The sequence below is a fragment of the Stigmatopora argus genome, chromosome 14, assembly GCF_051989625.1.
Source record: "Stigmatopora argus isolate UIUO_Sarg chromosome 14, RoL_Sarg_1.0, whole genome shotgun sequence".
In the NCBI taxonomy this organism is placed as follows: domain Eukaryota; kingdom Metazoa; phylum Chordata; class Actinopteri; order Syngnathiformes; family Syngnathidae; genus Stigmatopora; species Stigmatopora argus.
In genome coordinates this window covers 11,697,505-11,718,025 of record NC_135400.1, presented here as the reverse complement: position 1 = coordinate 11,718,025, position 20,521 = coordinate 11,697,505, and the positions used below count along the sequence as shown (strand labels likewise).

At 47.3% G+C, this 20,521-nt stretch overlaps 1 protein-coding gene and 1 long non-coding RNA gene across 3 annotated transcripts in view; one reads left to right on the top strand and one right to left on the bottom strand.

Annotated features, from left to right (window-relative positions):
* The window catches only part of rai1 (retinoic acid induced 1), a 57,934-nt gene that overhangs the window by 34,559 nt on the left and 2,854 nt on the right, over nt 1-20,521 (top strand). For both annotated transcript variants that reach the window (XM_077618012.1, XM_077618013.1), the window contains exons 2-4: nt 9,568-15,906; nt 16,012-16,105; nt 16,912-16,961. In XM_077618012.1, the coding sequence (XP_077474138.1) occupies nt 9,640-15,906; nt 16,012-16,105; nt 16,912-16,961 (6,411 nt within the window). In that variant the 5' untranslated portion in view covers nt 9,568-9,639. The remainder of the gene's footprint in view (nt 1-9,567; nt 15,907-16,011; nt 16,106-16,911; nt 16,962-20,521) is intronic.
* The window catches only part of LOC144087902 (uncharacterized), a 62,851-nt gene that overhangs the window by 40,160 nt on the left and 2,170 nt on the right, over nt 1-20,521 (bottom strand). The window contains exon 2 of the long non-coding RNA XR_013304784.1: nt 5,710-5,962. This is a non-coding gene — a long non-coding RNA (uncharacterized LOC144087902). The remainder of the gene's footprint in view (nt 1-5,709; nt 5,963-20,521) is intronic.

Here is a 20,521-nt window from a genome sequence, read left to right as displayed (position 1 = left end):
CCGTAAAAAAAAAAAACGCCGTTTTCGACAGCCCGGGTCGCCGCATCGGAAAAGGGGGGAAGTTTTCCCCTCCCGCAGGTGGAATGTGACCTTCCTCTTCCCTCTCTCCCGTCCTCTTTGACGCAGGCGTCTGTCCATCCCTCCCTCCCTCGTTCCCTCATCCCCGTAGTTTGGCGCTCAGCTGCGTGGCAGGTAATTTGCGCGCTATTGGAGATTAAAGTTTAATTAGCGAGCGAGGAGTCATTTGGGTTTCAGTTGAGCGAAATAAGACGGCCGTGTGTGCGTGAATGCGCCCGTCCCGTCTGTTCGCTGGCTCGCTCGCCCCGACACATCAAGGCTCATCGCGGAAGGAGAGAGAAAGTGGGAGTCGCCGATCCAATTCCTGCTTTCATCAACAAAGAACAAAGGATGGAGTCTAAGCCCCCCCATACCCCCCAATCCCCCCCTTCATCTCCTTTTCTTCTTCCTCCCCAGCTCGCTTGGCACACTTCCATCGCGGCACTCGCACCCGCGCACCCCCCGGCGAGACGCGCGTGTCACCTCCACAGCGAAAACTTTGTCAACTTGCGGCGTCGCCGTCGATTGTTGCGTTCTGAGCGCACCTGCTCTTTTGGAGTTGGCATCCTGTTGGCGCAGCTGTCGCGGATTCGCGCCGATAGATCGTCAGGGGCGTGGCGACATGGCAACCCGCATACGGGACTGACATTATCGCTTTAGACACAACAAACGTGTCGGTAGTCCGTTTTACATCTCCGAGTTCATATTACATCGATTACTTGATAAATAATCGATAATCAGACAAATCAACAGCTATTTTTATATAGATATTTTACAGCTATTTTTATATAGATATTTTACAGCTATCTTTATATATATATTTTACAGCTATTTTATATAGATATTTTACAGCTATTTTTATATAGATATTTTACAGCTATTTTTATATAGATATTTTACAGCTATTTTTATATATATATTTTACAGATATTTTATTATTATTAGGTATATTATTTCATGACGATAGTTACCAAATTTGCTACAATTTGATTGGATTTAAGGGACTCCCATCACATTAACACGATATTATGTACATATTTAAAAGGTGCTATGAAATACTATAGCAAGTGACTCTAAAATGATAGCAGATCATATTTTAAGACTTTTGCAGTCTGCTAGCATGCTATGCTTCGGCATGCCATGTGATCGTACTGAAATTCTGGTTGTGATGTCACAACCAGAATTTTCAGTACTGTCGTGAGGTCACAACCAGAATTGCTGAAAAAGTTGGGCATTCCCTGATGACTGGTTTTGAATGCAATAGCACTGAAATGGTAAAAAAAAAGACATGTTTGAGTGCCAAATTAGTTTTCTACATGTACAATCATTTTTCATTTTTTTATATGCTCACCAATTCATAGCACCTTTAAAGCAACGTATATTTTATATATAGTCCCAAAATATTTTTTAAAAGTTGTGAGATAGGTAGCATGTTGACTTGTTTCTTTAATTCTATATACGTACTAGATATTGGCAATATGTGGTTAGCACGTTCTGAGATCGAGGGCTGAATCCTAGGTTGGTTCTGAACTCTCTTTCTGTAGTTTTTGTGTTCTCCGGCTTGCATAGTGAACATAATATTCATAGTCTTAGACAATCAACCGCGGCCAATTACTATATAGTAAAAAGGGGGGACGGGTAAAAGGGGAATGCGCGTGCAAATATTATGGTTAAAGGTGATCCGGATTAGAGCCAAAATGGGTAAAACGAGATTGTTTTTACACTAAAACGAACCTAAAAAAATCCCGTACAAAAGTTGTTGTACAGCATGCACAATTTAAAATGATCAAAAAATGTATAAAATACGGAAAAACGTGGACAGATCTTTTCTCAACTCATATTTTTTGCTTCCAAAGCATATTTCCAGCTAAAATGCACAGAGAACAGTAAATAACCGCGATTTATATACAAGCCAATCAGTCAACTAAATGGAGGAAAATATTTTTTTAATTAGTCGACTACTATTATATTTAAAAAAAAACACTCAAAGCCCAGAATCCGTCAGCTACTTTTTTCCATCAATAATAATTCCACAGCCAATTGCAAAAAGGTGGGCTGGCAATTCGAATTAATGACTCGCCAGTTTTCGCTCTTCGCACCTTAACGCACCCCCAAAAAGTCAAAAATTCCCCGAGATAAAGAACAAAAACAGTTTCATAACCACCACACTCTCCCAAATTTGAATGGTTTGGCCTTGACGGAGGTCGTCCTTCCACTGAGTGCCATTGTATTATTTTTTTGTCGGTTGCCACGGGCTCTCCAAGCTCAAATGATGCTAACACACACCCGCAGTTTTTGAATTGTTCTTTGCCGAGACAACGGCGGCAAATCGATAGTCAGCGATAACGATCTCCGCGTCTCGTCCCTGCGTGCTGCACTGCTGCCCTCCTTCTTCACGTCTGCCTTGATCTCGATCTATGCGTCCCCCCCCCAAACGCAAGCCCACCCCCCCAACCTCCGCCTCCTTTCACATCCTCTTTGCTGCGCACCTTCCACTTGCTAAGCGTCTCCACTTTGCTTCCCTCCAGCACTCAACAAGCATCCTTCCTCTTTCATCTTTTCCCGAGCCTTTCCCATGAAATAAATCACTTCCTGCCGTATTTTGGGCTCGCTCTAATTATTTAACTCCATCGCCGCCGACCCTCCCGATCCAAACAAATGAGACTTCTACTGTCGTCATTGGCACTGCCATCCAGTGCATGAATTAAACTACATTAGTGAAGATTTAATTTATGACCATTGATTATTTTTATCAAGAAAATTACAACCAAAATAGTTCACACATTCCATTATTTTTCATTTATGTAAATCAAAACTTAAAAAAATCCCCCAATTCCTTACATTGATTTCAATATATTTTGACCCCTGTGCTAACCGACTAGCCCCCTCTAGTGCTAGACCTGAGAAATGCAACAGTATGTCAGCTGAATTTAAGCTTCTTGTACAGGCCGTGTTCAATGATATTTTTTAATATTAAAAAAAAACGGAAAGAATCGACATCCCTGAACCATACAAATGTTATGTTTGTGCTAACGATCGTCCTGATTGGTTGACAGCACAACCAATTTTAATATTTTCGGGTTTTGTGCAGAAGCCAAATCTACAACAACAAGAAAAACACCTCCAGTTTTGCCCGCGTTTAAATGCAACCCAAATGCAAAAGCGTAGCGCCACCGGTTGTGTTTTGTGACGCGGTTTCATCAATTAAACGAAATGGCACAAAGCAGGAGCAGGTGCACACAGTTTGGTGTGTATATGTGTGTGTGGGTAAAGTGGCGGGATAGAATAGATGGGCGAGACCCAGCAGGGATGTCACACCAAAACGTTCCCTGCAATTTCCTGGAAAGGGCAGGTGTGTGCGGCTTTGGACGCATGTGTTTGTGTGTCGAGGGAAATGGGTCACTGTAAAGACAAACCATTCGCCGTTTTATTTGACAACAGTTTTAGATAACAGCGTGCTAACATGCTTATTGACGTTTTCCTCGTCGATAGTCCAACGACGTTGTCAAGCCACTCTAACATTAACCTAGAAAATGTGTGACGTTTTGCTCATTTATTCGGGTACGATTACAATATATATTTTTTTAAACATGGATTATTGTCAAAAAAAAATATCTTGATATCTAAACCCTTGTTGTTGCTGAAATTTGTCTTGCAATGTTACACATGTATTTAGAAATTCACACTTTTTTTAAAATGTAAATCAATCTTCCATAACATTTTTTTCTTGAACTTTTGAATTTTATTAATGAAAATATTCACATTCATGTTAATGGAAATATACATGCACTTTTACATGAATTTACAAATCAGTGCATTCATTTTCATCCTATCTAGTCAACATGTGTATGCATACCTGTCAACCTCTGCCGATAACTGCCCTTATAAATGATTATGATTCCCCTTACAAACCCCCAAAAAACCTTACAAACACCGTACGAGTCGTACGACTCGTACGGTGTTTGTAAGGTTTTCTTGGGGGTTTGTAAGGGGAATCATAATCATTTATAAGGGCAGTTATCGGTAGAGGTTGACAGGTATGTGTATCTATAAAACCATGTAGGGGTGCCTGACTTGATCCCAAAAAATATCATGTTTTGTGGGTGTTGATGGACACCGTTGCCATTTCTCCAAGCAATCCAAAAGTCCAACCTTTTCCGCCGTCAATCTTCATTAAAGTCCCAACTTGACGAGCGGCCTGTTTTGCGCTAGCTTTTGTCTTCTGCCCTGGTCTAATCTTCCCTCTGCATTTGTTTTTTATCTGCTGCTCCACAATCTCCCTCGCTGATGGAATACCAAGTAGCTCTGCAGACCACTTTGCGGGACCTCGACTCCCTGGTGTGCGCGTGCCTCCATCCCACACAAAAAAAAGAGAGGCTAGGACTGACACAATCTATAGGCAGCACGTCTGCCACGTCCAACGCCGTCCGGCGGCTCGGGTGTCAATCGGAAGGTCGGCGGGAGGCCCGCGGGCGGCAAATGGTCAGAAATCGTCATTCCGGTCACACGGCCCAGGGTAACCACGACAACCTCGCCGCGAGGAGGGACGGCGAACGCGACTTATGCGGCGCGAGCGTGAATCCGTCTCATCCCCGCCCGCCCCGGCGCGGCGTTACCATGTCGACAAAGCCAGGTTTAGTCCTTCAAAGGGCATCGCTCGACAGCTGCCCGACGGAGGTGACCGAGAAATCCAGAAGGTAGGAAGGAAAAGTTCAAGGAGAGATGAGGAGAAGGCCAGGAGTGCAAAGTTTGCTAATGACTTTTACAAACTTCAGCTGGCGTAACAGATTTGACTTGAGAGCGGAAATTTGAGTTACGAGGACCGTATGAACTGGAAATGTGAGAGTAATGTCACAAGTAACGGAGGAGGAGCCGTTTCAGTTAGTGTCCTCACCAAGAACAAGATGGCCAAAGCGGATGTGTGGTTTTTTTAGCCTCTTAATAGCAAACATTCTCTCATTTTATCTATTGTTGGAAATCAAGGGTGTCAGACTCGGGTTGGTCCGCGGCCCGCATTAACGTCAATTCAGTTTCATGTGAGCCGGACCATTTTAGATATAATATTTAGATTTTTCTTTTTTATAAATGGATTAAAAGAACTGGATTAAAAATCCCTGAATATTCAGTTTTTTATAGATCTAAAACAATGTCTATTTTAGCTTTTTTATATATATTTTTAGATTTTACAAAATGATTTTTGAACTAAAAACTGAAAAAATGGATTAAAAAATTACAATTATTGATTTAAAAGGGGGAAAATCAGGAAATGTTACATACATCTATACTCTTCATTTTAATTTGATCCTAAAACCGAAAGTCGGCACTCATGATTTATTTTCTCGGGCCGCACAAAATGATGCGGCGGGCCAGATTTGGCCCCCGGGCCGCCACTTTGACACCTGTGTTGTAAATAACTCATTAGAATTATTACAGAAGCCAAAAAATGGGGAGGAAAAAAGCTGGAAATTAACCTTGAAACCTCTTTTGAAATGATATTTAAATGCAAATTGCGCCAAAACATCCCATTTTACTGTCCTATGATTGCTCAATCAGAAAATAACTTTAAACTAGCGAAACAAAATGGTCCGCACTTATTTCATTAAAAATATGAATGGTGTTTTTTGTTTAAATATTACAAAAAAATCCACCTACCTGTCATTCAAGCCCCATTGCATCCAGATGTTGATATTCCCCAAGGTCCCACACTGGCACGCTTTCTCCGTCACCGGCATACGGAGTGATCCCCCTGTTGCCATGGTGACTGCAGGCACCGCTTTTTGTTGTTGTCACGGCATTTTTTTTGATGCCGTCGTTGTGAATTTGTTGCTCTTGAAAAAGGTCACGTGGTGTCCTCGGCCAAAGCCGTTTTTGTCACATTTTGTCAAATCTTCCGACTTTCCCGCATCTAGAAATGGAGAAAAAGAAATAGCATGGCTTTTTTTAAAAAAAAGTGATTTAATACAGATCCTACATTTATGACCAAATAACTCTTTCAGCGCCATTGATATTGACATCCCATCAGAACCGGGTGAATTAGATCTTTTTTCCGTGCTAATGACGGCAAAGCACATCTGACCGTTTGTGCGAATCTAGCGTGGATTCTGAATGGATTGGATTGGATTGGCTAACTTTATTCATCCCGTATTCAGGAAATTTAATTGTGGCAGTAGCAAGAGGGTGATTAGACAGAACAACAAAGCAAAAGCACAAAGCAAATCAAAGTAAATGGGATCATTGAGAATCACCAAATCAAATCATTAAGACAGAAAAGCAGCAAAAACACAAAACGAGCAAGAGTGGACGGAGCTACCGCCACCGGCTGCCACTTGAACGGCGCCATCTTGGTTGCGGTAGCTAAAACGGATACAGACATGGAGGCCTGGTTTAACATTTTCATGTCAAGTGTCATTGGCGTTAGTGTGAGAGCGCAAAGTCATGTCCGTGAATGTCGATGAGTCATCGTACAACCCAGAAATGAGGCAATTGAAGTCCTCACACACACACACACACACAAGCAAGCAGTAGCTCCTGTTAAGCGCCCTGCCTCACAGAGGTAAAACGGTCTCCCCCCCCCCCAAAAAAAATCGACCGGCGCAAAGCCGCGTTTCCTCACTATTAGACGCTATTGAGCCGTTTCAGACAGCCGCTTCCGTCAGATACCCTCCGACAAATACTGCATTACTGGATTTAATCAAGCTGAAGTGAGGAAGAGGAGAGTCAGGCTAGCTCGACTTTAATATCCCCTCAATAAGGCTTTGGGCCATATTGCCAACCATAAGCCTCGCAAAGGGGCGGAGTCAGGATGTTTGTTTTTCTCCAGAATTGAGTTTGGCTTTATCTTGCAGGTTAAGGTTCAGCTTTCGATGAAAAATGAGCGCCTCCGTGAAGGTAACGAACAATGCGGGCGGACCATTCGCCGCCTGTTGGCGAGCGTCCGCCATCTGTCCGTCTGCGACCGTTCGATAGCCCCGCGTGGATCCTCTTGGCGTCGCCAGCCGATTATTCAGCGTGACCTCGCGTGGCGACCGTCCCTGCGTCGCGGCGACAGGACACTTACAAATGTCAGAGTAGATATTGGCCGGATCCGTCTCCCGTTACGCTCCCTCGGGGTCGCAATGGAGCCAGACCGCCCGGTCAGGCGCTGGGCTGAAGGTTGTCGCTTTGACGGTCTGGGTGTCTGTCACCTTAACAGGTCAAATCAAGTTCAGGTTTTCTATTTTAAACTTCAAATTGGATGTTTTGGCCAGTCACCTGGTTAGGCGAGGCCTTGTACGTGGCTTCTCAAGGGGGACTCAGTCTTTTGAGAACAAGAACTAGTCGTTGCTATCTCGTACGGGGGCGTACCCGCATAGTGAGATTTTGTCTAAAATTATGACATCGCGTAGTTTGACGGAATGTAAAAACCATTTGTATCTCCATTTAGTCTGGGCATAATGACATTGCCATGCAAATAGCATTACCGTATTACCGGAATACCATTTTAGCTACCGCAACCAAGATGGCGCCGTTCAAGTGGCAGCCGGCGGCGGTAGCCCTGTCCACTCTTGCTCGTTTTGTGTTTTTGCTGCTTTTCTGTCTTAATGATCTGATTTGGTGATTCTTAATGATCCCATTTACTTTGATTTGCTTTGTACTTTGTGGTTTTGCTTTGTTGTTCTGTCCAATCACCCTTCTGCTACTGTCACAATGAAATTTCCCGAATACGGGATGAATAAAGTTATCCAATCCAATCCAAATAGAAAACCTGAAAAAGGACCATTCGCCATCCGTATTGCTCACGCGGTCCGCCTTTGGCGCTTTAAGGTCACCTATTGTGCCGGCGGACGTGTGGCGTAAGAAGATAAATCCCATCTCAAAGCGGGTCTGAAGATGACGCGATGAAAGCGGGGGAAAGGGGGCCAAGAAAGCGCCGAGAGGGAAGCGGAACCACGTGGCAGCTTGGCGCATTATGAAGCATCCAGCCGAACAATCTGATTTTCTCCTTTCTCGCTTCTTGATATACGCTTGGTCGGACGTCTGGAAAGGTCACGGCTGCTGTTTTTTGTAGCCCAAAAAGGTGTACGTAAACGCTGGAGGCGGGATGGAAACGTCGCCTGCGGCAGTCAATTACGCGCGCGTCCGCCACTTCTTGTTTTCCGGCAGGAGGTTAAGCTAATTACGCAGCTCAGCTCATTGGAAGAGGGTGTGCAATGTAGCATGTTGCATTGCTTTACGATACGTCTGCTTCAGTGTGTGTGTGTGTGTGTGGGGCATTATAGCATCTCATATTTCCCAGGAGTCCAGATTGCAAAGCCAACTCACTAAATCATTCTATACGCCTCTTTCCAATACTCATCACTTGCTTCCTCAAACTCGTTTACATCCTTAACTCATTGGTTGTGCACTCCCTCCAAGTCCAAATGGAATGGACGAGACAAGTATCGTTTTAAATAAAATTTAAAAAACAGAGGGAGCTTAATTGATTACAGAAGATTTTGCTTTGATAGCATTTTGGAATTTCAGCTAATTAACTTTCAGCAAATGTCATGCTGTAAAAAAAGAGTGAAGATGACAGACACACAAGTTCTTCAATGACAAGGCATTTTGGATTCCTGTCTTGCTATTCCCTTTCACAGAGGCGCACTTCTATAAAGGTTCTAGTCAGTTTTTGTGTCCTTTAAAGGGAAAACTTTCAAAAATGACAATACAATGACAGGATAATCAAAGTATTGAAATACTAGGTAAAGTACACCAGTTCCTCGAGGAGCAAAACAACCCCTCGATGTATGCATTTCACATTTAGGATGGTGTTCTCTAACTTTACTCTTAAAAATGTGGGTGATTTGCCTACTCACATTCAACGCATAGTTTTAAATGTCTGTATGTTGTACACATACATCTATGCGGGTCTTCCCATACGTTTGCCAGCCGATACACCCCCACAAACTCCCGTTTGGGTGCACACGTGCGCATGAATTCGTTCTCACTGCCTCACCTCCTCACACGTACACACAAACAGGCAAAATGTGGGTTTCAGACATGAATAATGGCAACGTGCGTCTGGCGGGGCGCACGGCGCTCCCCAGGGCGGTTTGAATGCTGGGGAGGCGGCCGCCACGCACATGAAAACAAGCGCTGACAGACCGAGCTGAGAGCGCCGTTTCGAGGTGACTCCGTCTCCTTGTGTTCCCCTTATAGAGCTCCACCCCTTCTATTTTTTACCCCACACTTTTTTCCCCATTTTGTAAGAAGTAGGCACACTCGAACACACAATTTCAGAAAAACACGACGGTGCACTCTGCTGGAAAATAAATGCAGTAAGTGCGCAACTCAAAGCACATAGGAGAAAGTGTCCCAGTTTTATACGGGTTAAATGAGGGGGGGGTCAAAAGTGTGTCATCACCTATTGCTGACAACCCATTTAAACATAGAGTAATGTGTCGGGCTTATTGGAAACATGAAGTTAAAAACTTGTAAAATGTTTAAAAACAACATGACTCTCTCTGACCCACTATTTCTCCTTGTCTCCAGAACCCCTTACCCCCCTTCCCTCTTTCCCATATCACCTCCCCCTCCCTGTTCTGCTTTCAGACGGTGGGTGCTATGCAGTCCTTCCGTGAGCGCGCTGGTGGTTACCATAGCAACCAACCCTGCTACCAGCAGGAGCCCCACGAATTATCACGCCTGGAAACATACCGACAACACCCGCATCATGGCCATCCTCAACTACCCCACCCGGGACCCGGTCCGCATCCGGGACCGGGACCGGGGCTTTCGAGGTCAGCCTACGAGTCCCGTCCTCTAGTCAACGCTACGAGCGTGTCTTCCACTGTAGGAGCGGGAACCGGAGTCGCACCCAAGGACTGTTACGCCCAGCCGGCCTACTCCGGTTTCCCCGTCAACGGTGGCGCCAACGCAAACGGACGCTCGGCACCCTCGCAGACAAAGAAGAAGATCCCCAAATTCCCCGTGCCAAGTTCCACTCAACATCTACAGTGTCACGGAGGTTACGGTAACCACATGGGCCCGGGGACGTACTCCGCCCAGTACATGAGCGGGGGTCACCTGCAGCAGAAATGGGAAGAGCCGGCTCAGATGACGGCATACGACCACGAGATGGTTGGGCGTGTGGAGGCAGGGGGTCCTACTACCCCAAGCTCCTCACAGTACATGGACCAGAACATGCGGAGCCACTCCCAGGGCCAGTGCCACCAGTCCCCTACCACCTCTTACCCCAGCCCCCTTCACCAGTCGCACCCGACGAATCCTTCCCCTTTAATGTACCCACAAAGTCACTTGCACTATCCCCAACCTTCCCCATCTCCTTCCCCTTACATCGAAAAGTGCAGCCCCATGCCGCCATGTTACAAAGGTTACAGCATGGCGCCATCCACTCAGTACGGCAGACAACTGAGCAGCCACGGCACCTTGAAGCAAGGAGGCTACAGACCGTCCCAGAATAGCTACGGCTACCAACACTCGAGAGCTTACGAGCCGCAACCGCCTCTGCAACCGATGACCAACGCCCAGGAAGCCCACCCCAAATACCAACACTTCAGCCAACCGCAACCCAGCTACTGTCTCTCAGAAATGGCCGTGAGATCACCTGAACAGTATTATCAGACCTGCAGTCCTTCCTCGAGCCACTCCCCCGCTCGCTCTGTGGGTCGCTCCCCTTCGTACAGCTCCACCCCTTCGCCGTTAATGACCAATCCGGAGTCATTCCAATATGGGCAATTGCCCGTCACGCCAGGGGCAGCCTCGTTGTCGTCGTCCGTCTCAACGGCCCATCCAGAGCAAGGCAGTATGCTCTTGCCCCCGCGCTCGCACCCTTCGCCCAGTGTGCCCCCCGCCACACCTCAGAGTTTCACAAACACGCTGCAAGGACCTACGATGAAAGAGCGCTTCTCAGAGAAGCTGCTGTCAAACCCCAGCTTGTGGAGCTTAAACGCCCTCACCTCCCAGGTAGAGAACATATCCAACAACGTCCAACAGTTGCTGCTTTCGGAGACACTGGTGGCCAACAAGAAAACCGCCAAACGAAACAGTGGCGGAAGCAACAGCAGTTCCGGAAGCGCGGTGTCCTCCAAAAAGGGCGACGACTACAAGAGTCCATACCCAGAGAGCAGCAGTAGTCTAAGTGGAGGCCCACTGCCGGAAATGTACTCCAGCGTGCAGCATCAACGGATGCCTTTGGAACTACACGAAGGGGGCTACTCCAGCAGTAGTGACGAACAACTGGAGAGGGGCTACTACTACAGAAACCAGGGTAGGAGCCCGGCACGGCCTCACAGCAACACGCACATTAACGTCGACACGGTTTCGTCCTGTTCCATGACATCCCCAGATGACGTGTCCACCAGGTCCGGAGACTCGGGATTGCACAACTTTACGCCTGACCCAATTAGCTGTCGATCCGTGCAAGGAGGAGATACTACTCCCGTGAAGAGCATCAGTGACGGGAGGTCTCCGCTCAGCATTACAATTCCAAGTCCAATTAAACCCGACACGGACTCTTCTTCCGACATACACCAGATCAACGAGCTTGTTAAAGAGAACTTTGAGGAATCCGCTTGGACGGAGAAGTCGGCTGAGAGGGAAGCAGACGCGGGACCAAAAACACCCGAAAATGGGGCCGATGTGACCAAACCCCTCGAGAAAGAGGAGAAATGGTTGGACGGCGACAAATGCTCTTTTCTTTACGGCCAAGTAAACAAAGAAGAGGCAGAAAAAGACTTTTGCTTTGCGCAGACGGTGTACAAAGGAATGCAGAGAAAATATGACACAAATTCACTGGAACAGTCCCCGGCCGCTTGCTCCGAGTCGAGCCACAATTTAGGCCATGAAATCAAAGAAGCGTACAAATCAGAATCATCAACTACTTCGGAGAGTTCGCTGAAAGCATCGCCTTTCAATCCCACGAGGTCCTTCGAACCGAATCAATATTCCTCAGAGAAGGAGGACAGCTCAGACAACACCTCCCTTCAATTTGAAGCCTTCGAGGACGCGCGTTCAAACATTCACCATTCACAAAACATAGACTGCAAAGGATTCGGTGAGGAAGTAGTCAGAGAGGAGTCGAAGGATGTACAGCAAACAGATGAACGAAAGCAAAACGATCTCGGCCCTTCCCTCTCTGATGAGGTAAAAAAAGAACCAGCGAAGTTAGAGAACATTAGTCAGCCATTGAATTCCGAGTTCATGAATAATAGACTCGCACCTGAGAAACCTCCGGCCGACCTTTGCAACAGGACAAAGAACCAAAGGACTGAGCTCCAAAGTGACAATAAACTTGCGGGAGTCCCCGCGCATCCAAATGTGGCGGCGGCGCCAGATGCTTCTTCCAGAGAATCGGCCATCGGCGACACGGCTCCGCAGCCCCAATCTGCCATGCCGGTGTTCTCGGCTCTCAATGACAAGACGACACCCAATCCGGCCCAGTCGAGGGATCACATTGATCACAGCGACGCTAAAGTGCTGGAGCCAGATTCTCCTCAGCTGCCCGGGAAGTCAATACTTCCCTCAGCCCCCTCGTGGGCAGACACGCCACCCTCCCCAAAGAAAGGCGATGAGGACATGGAGCCCGGCCTCAGCTGCTCCAGTGCCGTGACCCCATTGGCCAAGCCGGAGCCTGTGGCCCCATCTGCTCAACCAAGGGCATTTGGACGTAAGCATGCGAGAGGGAGAAGAAAAATGATGCTTTCAGGGGTCGACATCAGGCGACAGCCCAGTTTGGAAAGGGACGGAGACAAGGAGGATGCAGAAGAAGAAGAAGAAGACCCCCTGGCTCTGGAAAAACCCTGCAGGCCCGTGGGCAAAACGATGCTGTTTTCCGATCAAACTGACCTGGCGCAACAGGAATCAATAGTGAGCCAGACGACCAAAATGTTCACTGAAGGATTGGCTTCGAGAATGTGCACACGCTCGTTCAATTCTGCAGACTTGCCATCCAAAGGCGAGAGTCCTTTGAAGAGGAAACCCGGGCCAAAACCTGCACCCAAACCAGGGATAAAGAATGGCTCCAACCCAGGGACAAAACCTGGAGGCAAATCAGGCTCAAAATCTGGACCAAAGCCCGGGTCCAAACCTGAACTTAAATCAGGACCAAGGGTTTTGCCAAATTCGCCAGATCCAGCAGAGAAAACCGAGGCTTTGGGCAAACGAAAACCGGGGCCCAAACCAGGGTTAAAAGCTGGAGCTAAAGCTACTTCAAAGCCAGGTCCAAAACCAGGATCAAAGCCTGAACTCAAATCCGCAGGACTTCCCACACCCACAGAAAATATACCAATCAAGGCAATTGTTGGCCATCCCAAAAGTTTGCTTTCTAAGCAGACGCAGAAGGAAGGAAACATTCCACTTTTGACAGGGCCACAAGGCAAGGCCAGGAAAAATACGGATAGTACATTTTCACAAATAAGCCAGGATCCAAAATTAGCAAACACGGATGAAAAGTCACAAAATGTCCCAAAAGCACAAGAGAATGACAATAAAAATATGACCTTAAGGTCAAGAAAGCCCGCACAGACAAAAGTATCAAAACAAAACGAGAAAAAAACCCACAAAGGCGTTCCAACACCAGAACTGCCAGAATCTAGCACAACTGATTGTCCTAAAAATGTGGAATGTGTAACCACAGAAAAAAATCGGACTCTAACTCCCCATCATGTGAAAAAGTTTGCCACTCAGTATGAACTTCTTCCACCGCCTCTACCTTTAAACACTGAAGAAAAGACAACGCTACAATGTCAGTCATCCACGGAAGGTTCTACCGTCCCTGTAAAGAAGAAGAGAGGTCCAAAGCCTAAACCAAAACCACTGTCACCTGCAACACAGGAGCCAGTTGTCTCGACACCAAAAGATGCTGATGTTCCAGGAACCAGAAGAAAGAGAGCACCCCCCACAAAAGATCCCGAGGAACCCCACCCAACCAAGCACGTTCCCTGTAACGTTACCGAAACTGATCAAGGTGATGTTCCGGCTGTGGCTGCTCAGTGCCCCACCCGAACAAAAGTACTTCCACCCCGTAAGGGCAGAGGACAGAAATACGAGGCCATGGTACAGAAAATCACATCTCCGGGCTCCAAAAAACACCTTCAAACTTCTCATTCGGACGTTCCCGATGACGCGGCAGCGAAGGACATTTCCCCGCACGCCGTCAAAGACGGAGAACCGGCGATTCCCGTCAATGGCACCGAAATGATGGAAAGCGAAGTGAAAAGCAGACAGGAGGCCATCAAACTGTTGGAAGTGGGCATAAAACGAGAGTACGACACGCAGGAGATAAGTCAAGAAGCACCGTTTTCAGAGGAGTTGAAACCAAGCCTGACAGAAGAGCCTGTAAATAACCAAGGTCCGAGACAAGAACAGAAACCTTTGGCTGTACGCGATACTCAGAAAACCATGGAGGCTCAGGTAGACCTCGGGCCTCGAGAAGAATGGACCCAACAGGTAAAAGCGCTAATATCAGCAGACGGTTCTACTAACAGATCTTCAAAACGCAAGCGGTGGGCCATGGTGGAGAGCGAAGATGCCTCCGCCGTGGCTTTGGAAGCGGGGAACTTAATCGTGACAACCCCAAGAGCCGCCAAGCAGAGAGCTATTAAAAATAACCACGAGATGCACTTAAAGCAGAAGAGGAAAAGAAAAGGTCAGGTTGGAACAGAAGAAACCCAAGCAGCCAAGGAGATAAAAGTGGAAGTTACAGAGCAACAAGACGAGGATACGACGATAACCCCTTTGGAGGTTGCTACGCTGCCAATCAGCGCCGATGATATCAAAGAATGCCCCGAGGTCGACAAGACGGACGTGGTTCAAAAAGCCAGGAGAGGGAGGAAACCATTAGCAAATCCAGCTAAGCGGAAACGCGGGAAAGCCTTATCGAAGGAGATTTCGGACAAGCACGGGAAAGTCTACAAAAAGCCGGGGCCAAAACCTGGAATGAAAGACGCCTTGGAGGTCATCGAGGCCGTGGTGAGGGCTGCCGGCTGCGAAGCGGAGAAAGTGGACAGGGAACAACGGGAGACGGAAATAGACTCGAGGGAAAGGGAAGAACAGGACTCCGTTTTGGGCCCGGTGGTGACGGTTTCCCAAAAGCAGACGGAGAGCATTTCTGTGAAAAGAATCCGAAGCAAAGCGGTCCAACGGCTCCCCTTGTCTTTCTGTCCGTACGTGCGAATGAACAACTCCAAAACATTTTCCTCTTGGTGCGCTATTGTCAACAAGCCCGAGGATACGCGCGTATTTCAAAGAAGGAGAAAAAAGGGAATTCTCCGGATGAAGAATCCTTTCACGGTGGCAAAGGCAGAGCCGGGCACTGCCGTCATGCTGCGGGGAACCGCCGTCAATACGGATCTGAACGGTCGCCATCTTACGTGTTGCCTGTGCGGAAAGCCGTCCAACTGCAGAGACCTGGGCGATCTCTGCGGTCCTTACTACACGGAAGACGCGCTTCCCCGGAAATTATTGACCGCCGAGCCCACCAACATCCCCGGCGAGGTGGAAAAGACTGAAAGTAGTGAAGAACCGTGCACCTCGTCAATGGTTGGAGAAGAGCTAGACGGTCTAGGAGAGGCGTCGCAAAGCCACGGGCGAACCGGCCGTCGTCACTGGCCTTACCGACGAGCGGAAAGAAGAGAAAGAAGGTCTGGCGAGGACCTCCCGCGAAGAATTCCCCTCCGAGAGAGGTTAAAGAGGATGAGGCGGCTCCAGTCTTCCGATAACCAAGACGGTTTGATCCAGAGACTCCAAAAAGAAGCAGAAGCCAGCGAGCACTGGACCCACGAAAACTGCGCCGTCTGGACCAAAGGGGTCATCGTGGTGGCCGGACGATTGTACGGACTCAAGGAAGCCGCTGAAAACTCGGCCCGAACGGTACGAGAGTAAATCTCGACCCAAATACCAGAGAAGGGAGATGTTTCCACTAACTTTCCTATTTTTTCTTCTGCTCTTTATTGGTTACCGTGGGACTAATGGCAGAGCTGCCACCAGTGCCGGATTGCGGGGGCTTCGCTCAGTTGCTGTTGGAGAAGCTGCTCTCGGAAATACCACTACGTCTGCGCCAAAGAGATCGGTAAGAGAACACGGCGGGGGACAATAAAAGCATTCGATTCAATTCAAAAAGCTGCACCAAAATAGACGCTTGTACTGGGAGCACCATAAAACCGAAATTGGGAGCACCATAAAACCGAAATGGGGAAGGGGACAGTTGGAGAAGTAGAACATCCCACGCTTTAGAGGAGGACGAAGACACAAATTGCAGACCGATGCGCTTTAGTCATATTTTCTGCAACAAGATGGCTGAATGTGCAGCTTTTATACGGGCACGTCACCAAGCGTCTACGTGCTTATCCGCACGATTGCTTAAGATGGGTCTTGCGGGTGATTGGTTCACTGCCCGACCATATTGATCTAAACTATCTTTGGCTTGTCTCCTATTGGTGCGTTGACCTCACCCATACACCCATCAAAAAAGCCACATATGGCTCTCGAGCCATAGATTTCCCTAACCCCTGGTCTAGAAATATCAGTCACATAAAATGGCACGTACTATTTTTTGCGGCTGCCCCTAAAAAATGTTTTTAGCTACCCAAGTTACGTCATGTTAGAAATGTGTGAATTGAAAAACCCGTCACGTCTGCCCAGGCACTTAGTGGGGTGGGATTAGTTGGGGTGGGGAGAGCAGAAGGCCCATTTCCCTCCCGCTGCGTGCTTCAGCCATACGTGACGGCCTGCCTGCCTGCCTGCGTGCGTGCAAGTCAAACCTTGGCATCCTCTCCTCATTCTTCTCCTCCTCGCTTCCTCCTCCATTTGCGCCGTATTAAACTGGTTACGGTTTTCCTACTTATTATTTTTCTCCTTTGCTTTCTACCCCTCCAGGCTGCACCTTCCACGAAGACGACTTCTCCATCCAATGCCCCAAACATGAGGTAAGAACCCCCTCAATGACCCATTTTTGAAAATGTCAACATTGCTTCAAATCTTCACATATCATCACAAAATTATGTAGATAAGAGTTCAGTTCACTGCCATGCAAATTATAATCAGATTGTCTTCTTCTAAGCCTTCAAATCAGGTGTCCAAACTATAGCCCGCGGGCCAATTACAGCCCTCTGCCCAGTTTTTTTTGGGCCCACAACCAATGATGAAAATATGAATGAACTTTAAAAATCACCCTTCATTCTGTTGACTTTTCTATTTGAATAATAAATGAAGTAAACAGAGCCTCTCAATGACCCGACAAGTTAAAACTTTACATGTTGAAATCAAAAGGAGGAAAGCTTTTTTTTGCATGAATAAAATGATACAAAATTAGTAGAATCTTAGTGCTGACTTTCTCAATCAAATCATCATCACCGTCAATGGCAGTTCATGAATTAATAAGAAAAAATACATTCCAAAAGGGGGAAAATGTGATTTTAACTTCATTTGGATTCTGTGTTTAACAAATGAAAGTGGATTTCAATTTGAAACGCATGTTGTTTATGACTATAGAATGGAAAAGAGTAGAAACAATCGTATACTCGTAGGTTGGTGATATTTACAAAAAAATGTATTTTTAGACTATTTCTAAGCACCTTTTCAAAACATAATTATTGAACACCCCCGCCCGCCATGTTTATTTCAAGATACTTACTACACCTTTGACTCCGTAAAAAAAGGTGTTGATTGAACATGAAACCGTTAAATTTGGTATATTTTCACACGGTAAAAGTGTTTGCATTTTATTTTTGGAATATGTTTTTTGCGGCCGCCTTGACGACTGAGCGGTTAGCGCGTCGGCCTCACGGTGGGAGTCCTGGGTTCAAATCCAGGTCGGTCCATCGATGTGGAGTTTGCATGTTCTCCCGGGCCCTGCATGGGTTTTCTCCAGGTACTCCGGTTTCCTCCCACATTGCAAAGACACACATGGTAGGTGTATTGGGCACTCAAAATTGCATGAGCGTGAATGGTTGTTTGTCTCCTTCTGCCCTGCGATTGGCTGGCCACCCATTCAGGGTGTCCCCCGCTTCTGGCCCAGAGTCAGCTGGAATAGGCTCCAGCACCCCCCATCACCCTAGTGAGGATAAAACGGTTCGGAAAATGAGATATTTGCGTGCAACTTGCGTTTCGCAATTGCTGTGCCAGTTCCCAAATCGTCCTTGCAAACGTGGCGCTTGAAAAGGGAGGAGTTCAGCAGGAGGGCTGCTTCCGAGCCCTCACACACAAACTGTGTGCGTAAATACAAAAAGGGATGAAGAGGTTGGTGTTCCCACAAGCACACTTGAGCGGATGGCTTCGATTTTCTTTCCTCCGCGGACCCCCCGATCTTCTGGTTTGGCTTTTTTTTGTGCTCCTCGCAGAACAAAAAGCAGTTCTCATGACTACACGTGTAGACCAGTCAGTAGGGGACTTTCTTTTTGCTTCCCCACTTGTATTTTGTGCACTTGCAGTCAGGCCCCGGAATCAAGTCGCATTGAGTTCAATCCATTCAATGTTATTACAAACGACAACAAGGCAGCATTCATAAATGTCAAGGCACTTTTCTTTCGACAGGAAGCGAAAAGGAAAGTAATGCATCGCTGGCAGAGAAAGAGCGCAAGCTCAATCCATTGGGCAGAGCCCGGCTTAAACCGAATCCAAATCTAAAACGACGTTTGGCATGCAAAACGGGGTGTAATCTGACACATATAGTGACTAAAATAAATGTGAAGCTTCCCGTACATAATCAGCTTGAAATAAATGAACATGGCTATTTTTATAAAGGTTTGGGGTGGTGTTGTTTTTTTCCTCATCAAGTATACATCTCATCTCATTTTCTGAACCGCTTTATCCTCACTAGGGGGTGCTGGAGCTTATCCCAGCTGACTTCGGTCCAGAGGCGAGGGACACCATGAATTGGTGGTCAGCCAATCGCAGGGCACAATGAGACAAACAGGCAATCACTCATAGCTAGGGGCAATTTAGCGCGTCCAATCAGCCTACCATGCATGTCTTTGGAATGTGGGAGGAAACCGGAGTACCCGGGGAAAACCCACAAAGGTCTGGGGAGAACATGCAAACTCCACACAGGTGGACCGACCCAAAAATGTGTTAAGAGTGCGGAAAAAAATCTATTTCCCCATTTCACACTGGATGCAGTGACACATTACTGCCACTAGGGATTGAAAATGCCCCATATGCAAACTTCACTGAGGGGCAAACGGATGTGGAATGGAAAGACAACAGTCTAGACAACTGTTATTATATTGCAAAACAGATTTTTTGGGGGGTGGGGGGTGCCCCAAATAGATAGCACCCGATGCAATCGCCCTCCTTGCCCATTGTAAAAACCGTCCCTGAATAACGTCTGTTCTGACAGCGATCCAATGACACAAACCACTGGAGGGAGCCTTGTACCGCCATTGTTTTCACTCCGCGGACGCTACCTGCTGGCGTCTCACCTTCATTGCAGCCTCAAAAAAAAAGGAAGGTCAAAGGCAGCGTGAGGAGGCGAGGAGGGATGGAGAAGGCTGACATTCAGCAGGGAGCATCCGCAAATTCAGGCAACGACGCCCCCATCCCTCCACACACACACACACACACACACACACACTCTTTTTCTCTCTCCTCCACGCAGACTGACAGTGATGAAACGCTGGCTACTGATCAAAACACCCCACCCACCATCAGTGCCGCGACGTGCCTTGCATGCTACAAAACAACACACACATTCTCCTCTCCTTTCACTCGCCGACTCAGTTCCACCGTCCCGTTCAACCCTCATCCCCGACGGGCTCCTGCCTATTTTTTTCAGTCGTGCCGCCCTCATCCGTCCATCCCTTCCCTTCATCTCCTCACCCACAAAGTCTGCCTTCACCTCCACTCCCACGTAGGAGAAAAAAAGGAGGACAAGACAGAGAGGGAGAGGCGGCGGGAAGCCGTCATCATCAGTGTGTGTGTGTGTGTGCGCCAATTTAAGCGGCGGAGCCTAATCAAAAGGCCCGGCGCATGCACACACAAAACACAGGCAGTCGAGCAAACACCCGAGGGTCTCCTTGTGAACACCCGCACATGAAAGGTGAAGCGGCGAAACACGCCGCCTTCAACTCCGGCGAGGTGACTCGGAGTGCGAGCACAAAAGCTCGTTAACGGACCACCTAAACCGGGGTGTGCAAACTTTTTTTTCCCCACCGTGGGCCGCTTTCAGGAAAATCGAAGGGTCAACTTGAAATCCTTCCACTTTCATTTGTTGCGCAAGGGATCAAGAATAGTGTTTTTAAAATGTATTTTTGGGGTAAATTTTGGCTGCCGTTGATGTCATTTTGATTGGGAGGGTGGGCAACGATCACTCTATCACCCTTAAAGACTGTGAAACATGATCCCTCCATGCCAAGCTTCCCAGTTGAAATCGATTTGATCAAAAGAAGATTAAACAGATATTGGATTGGATAACTTTATTCATCCCGTATTCGGGAAATTTCATAGTGACAGTAGCAAGAGGGTGATTAGACAGAACAACAAAGCAAAA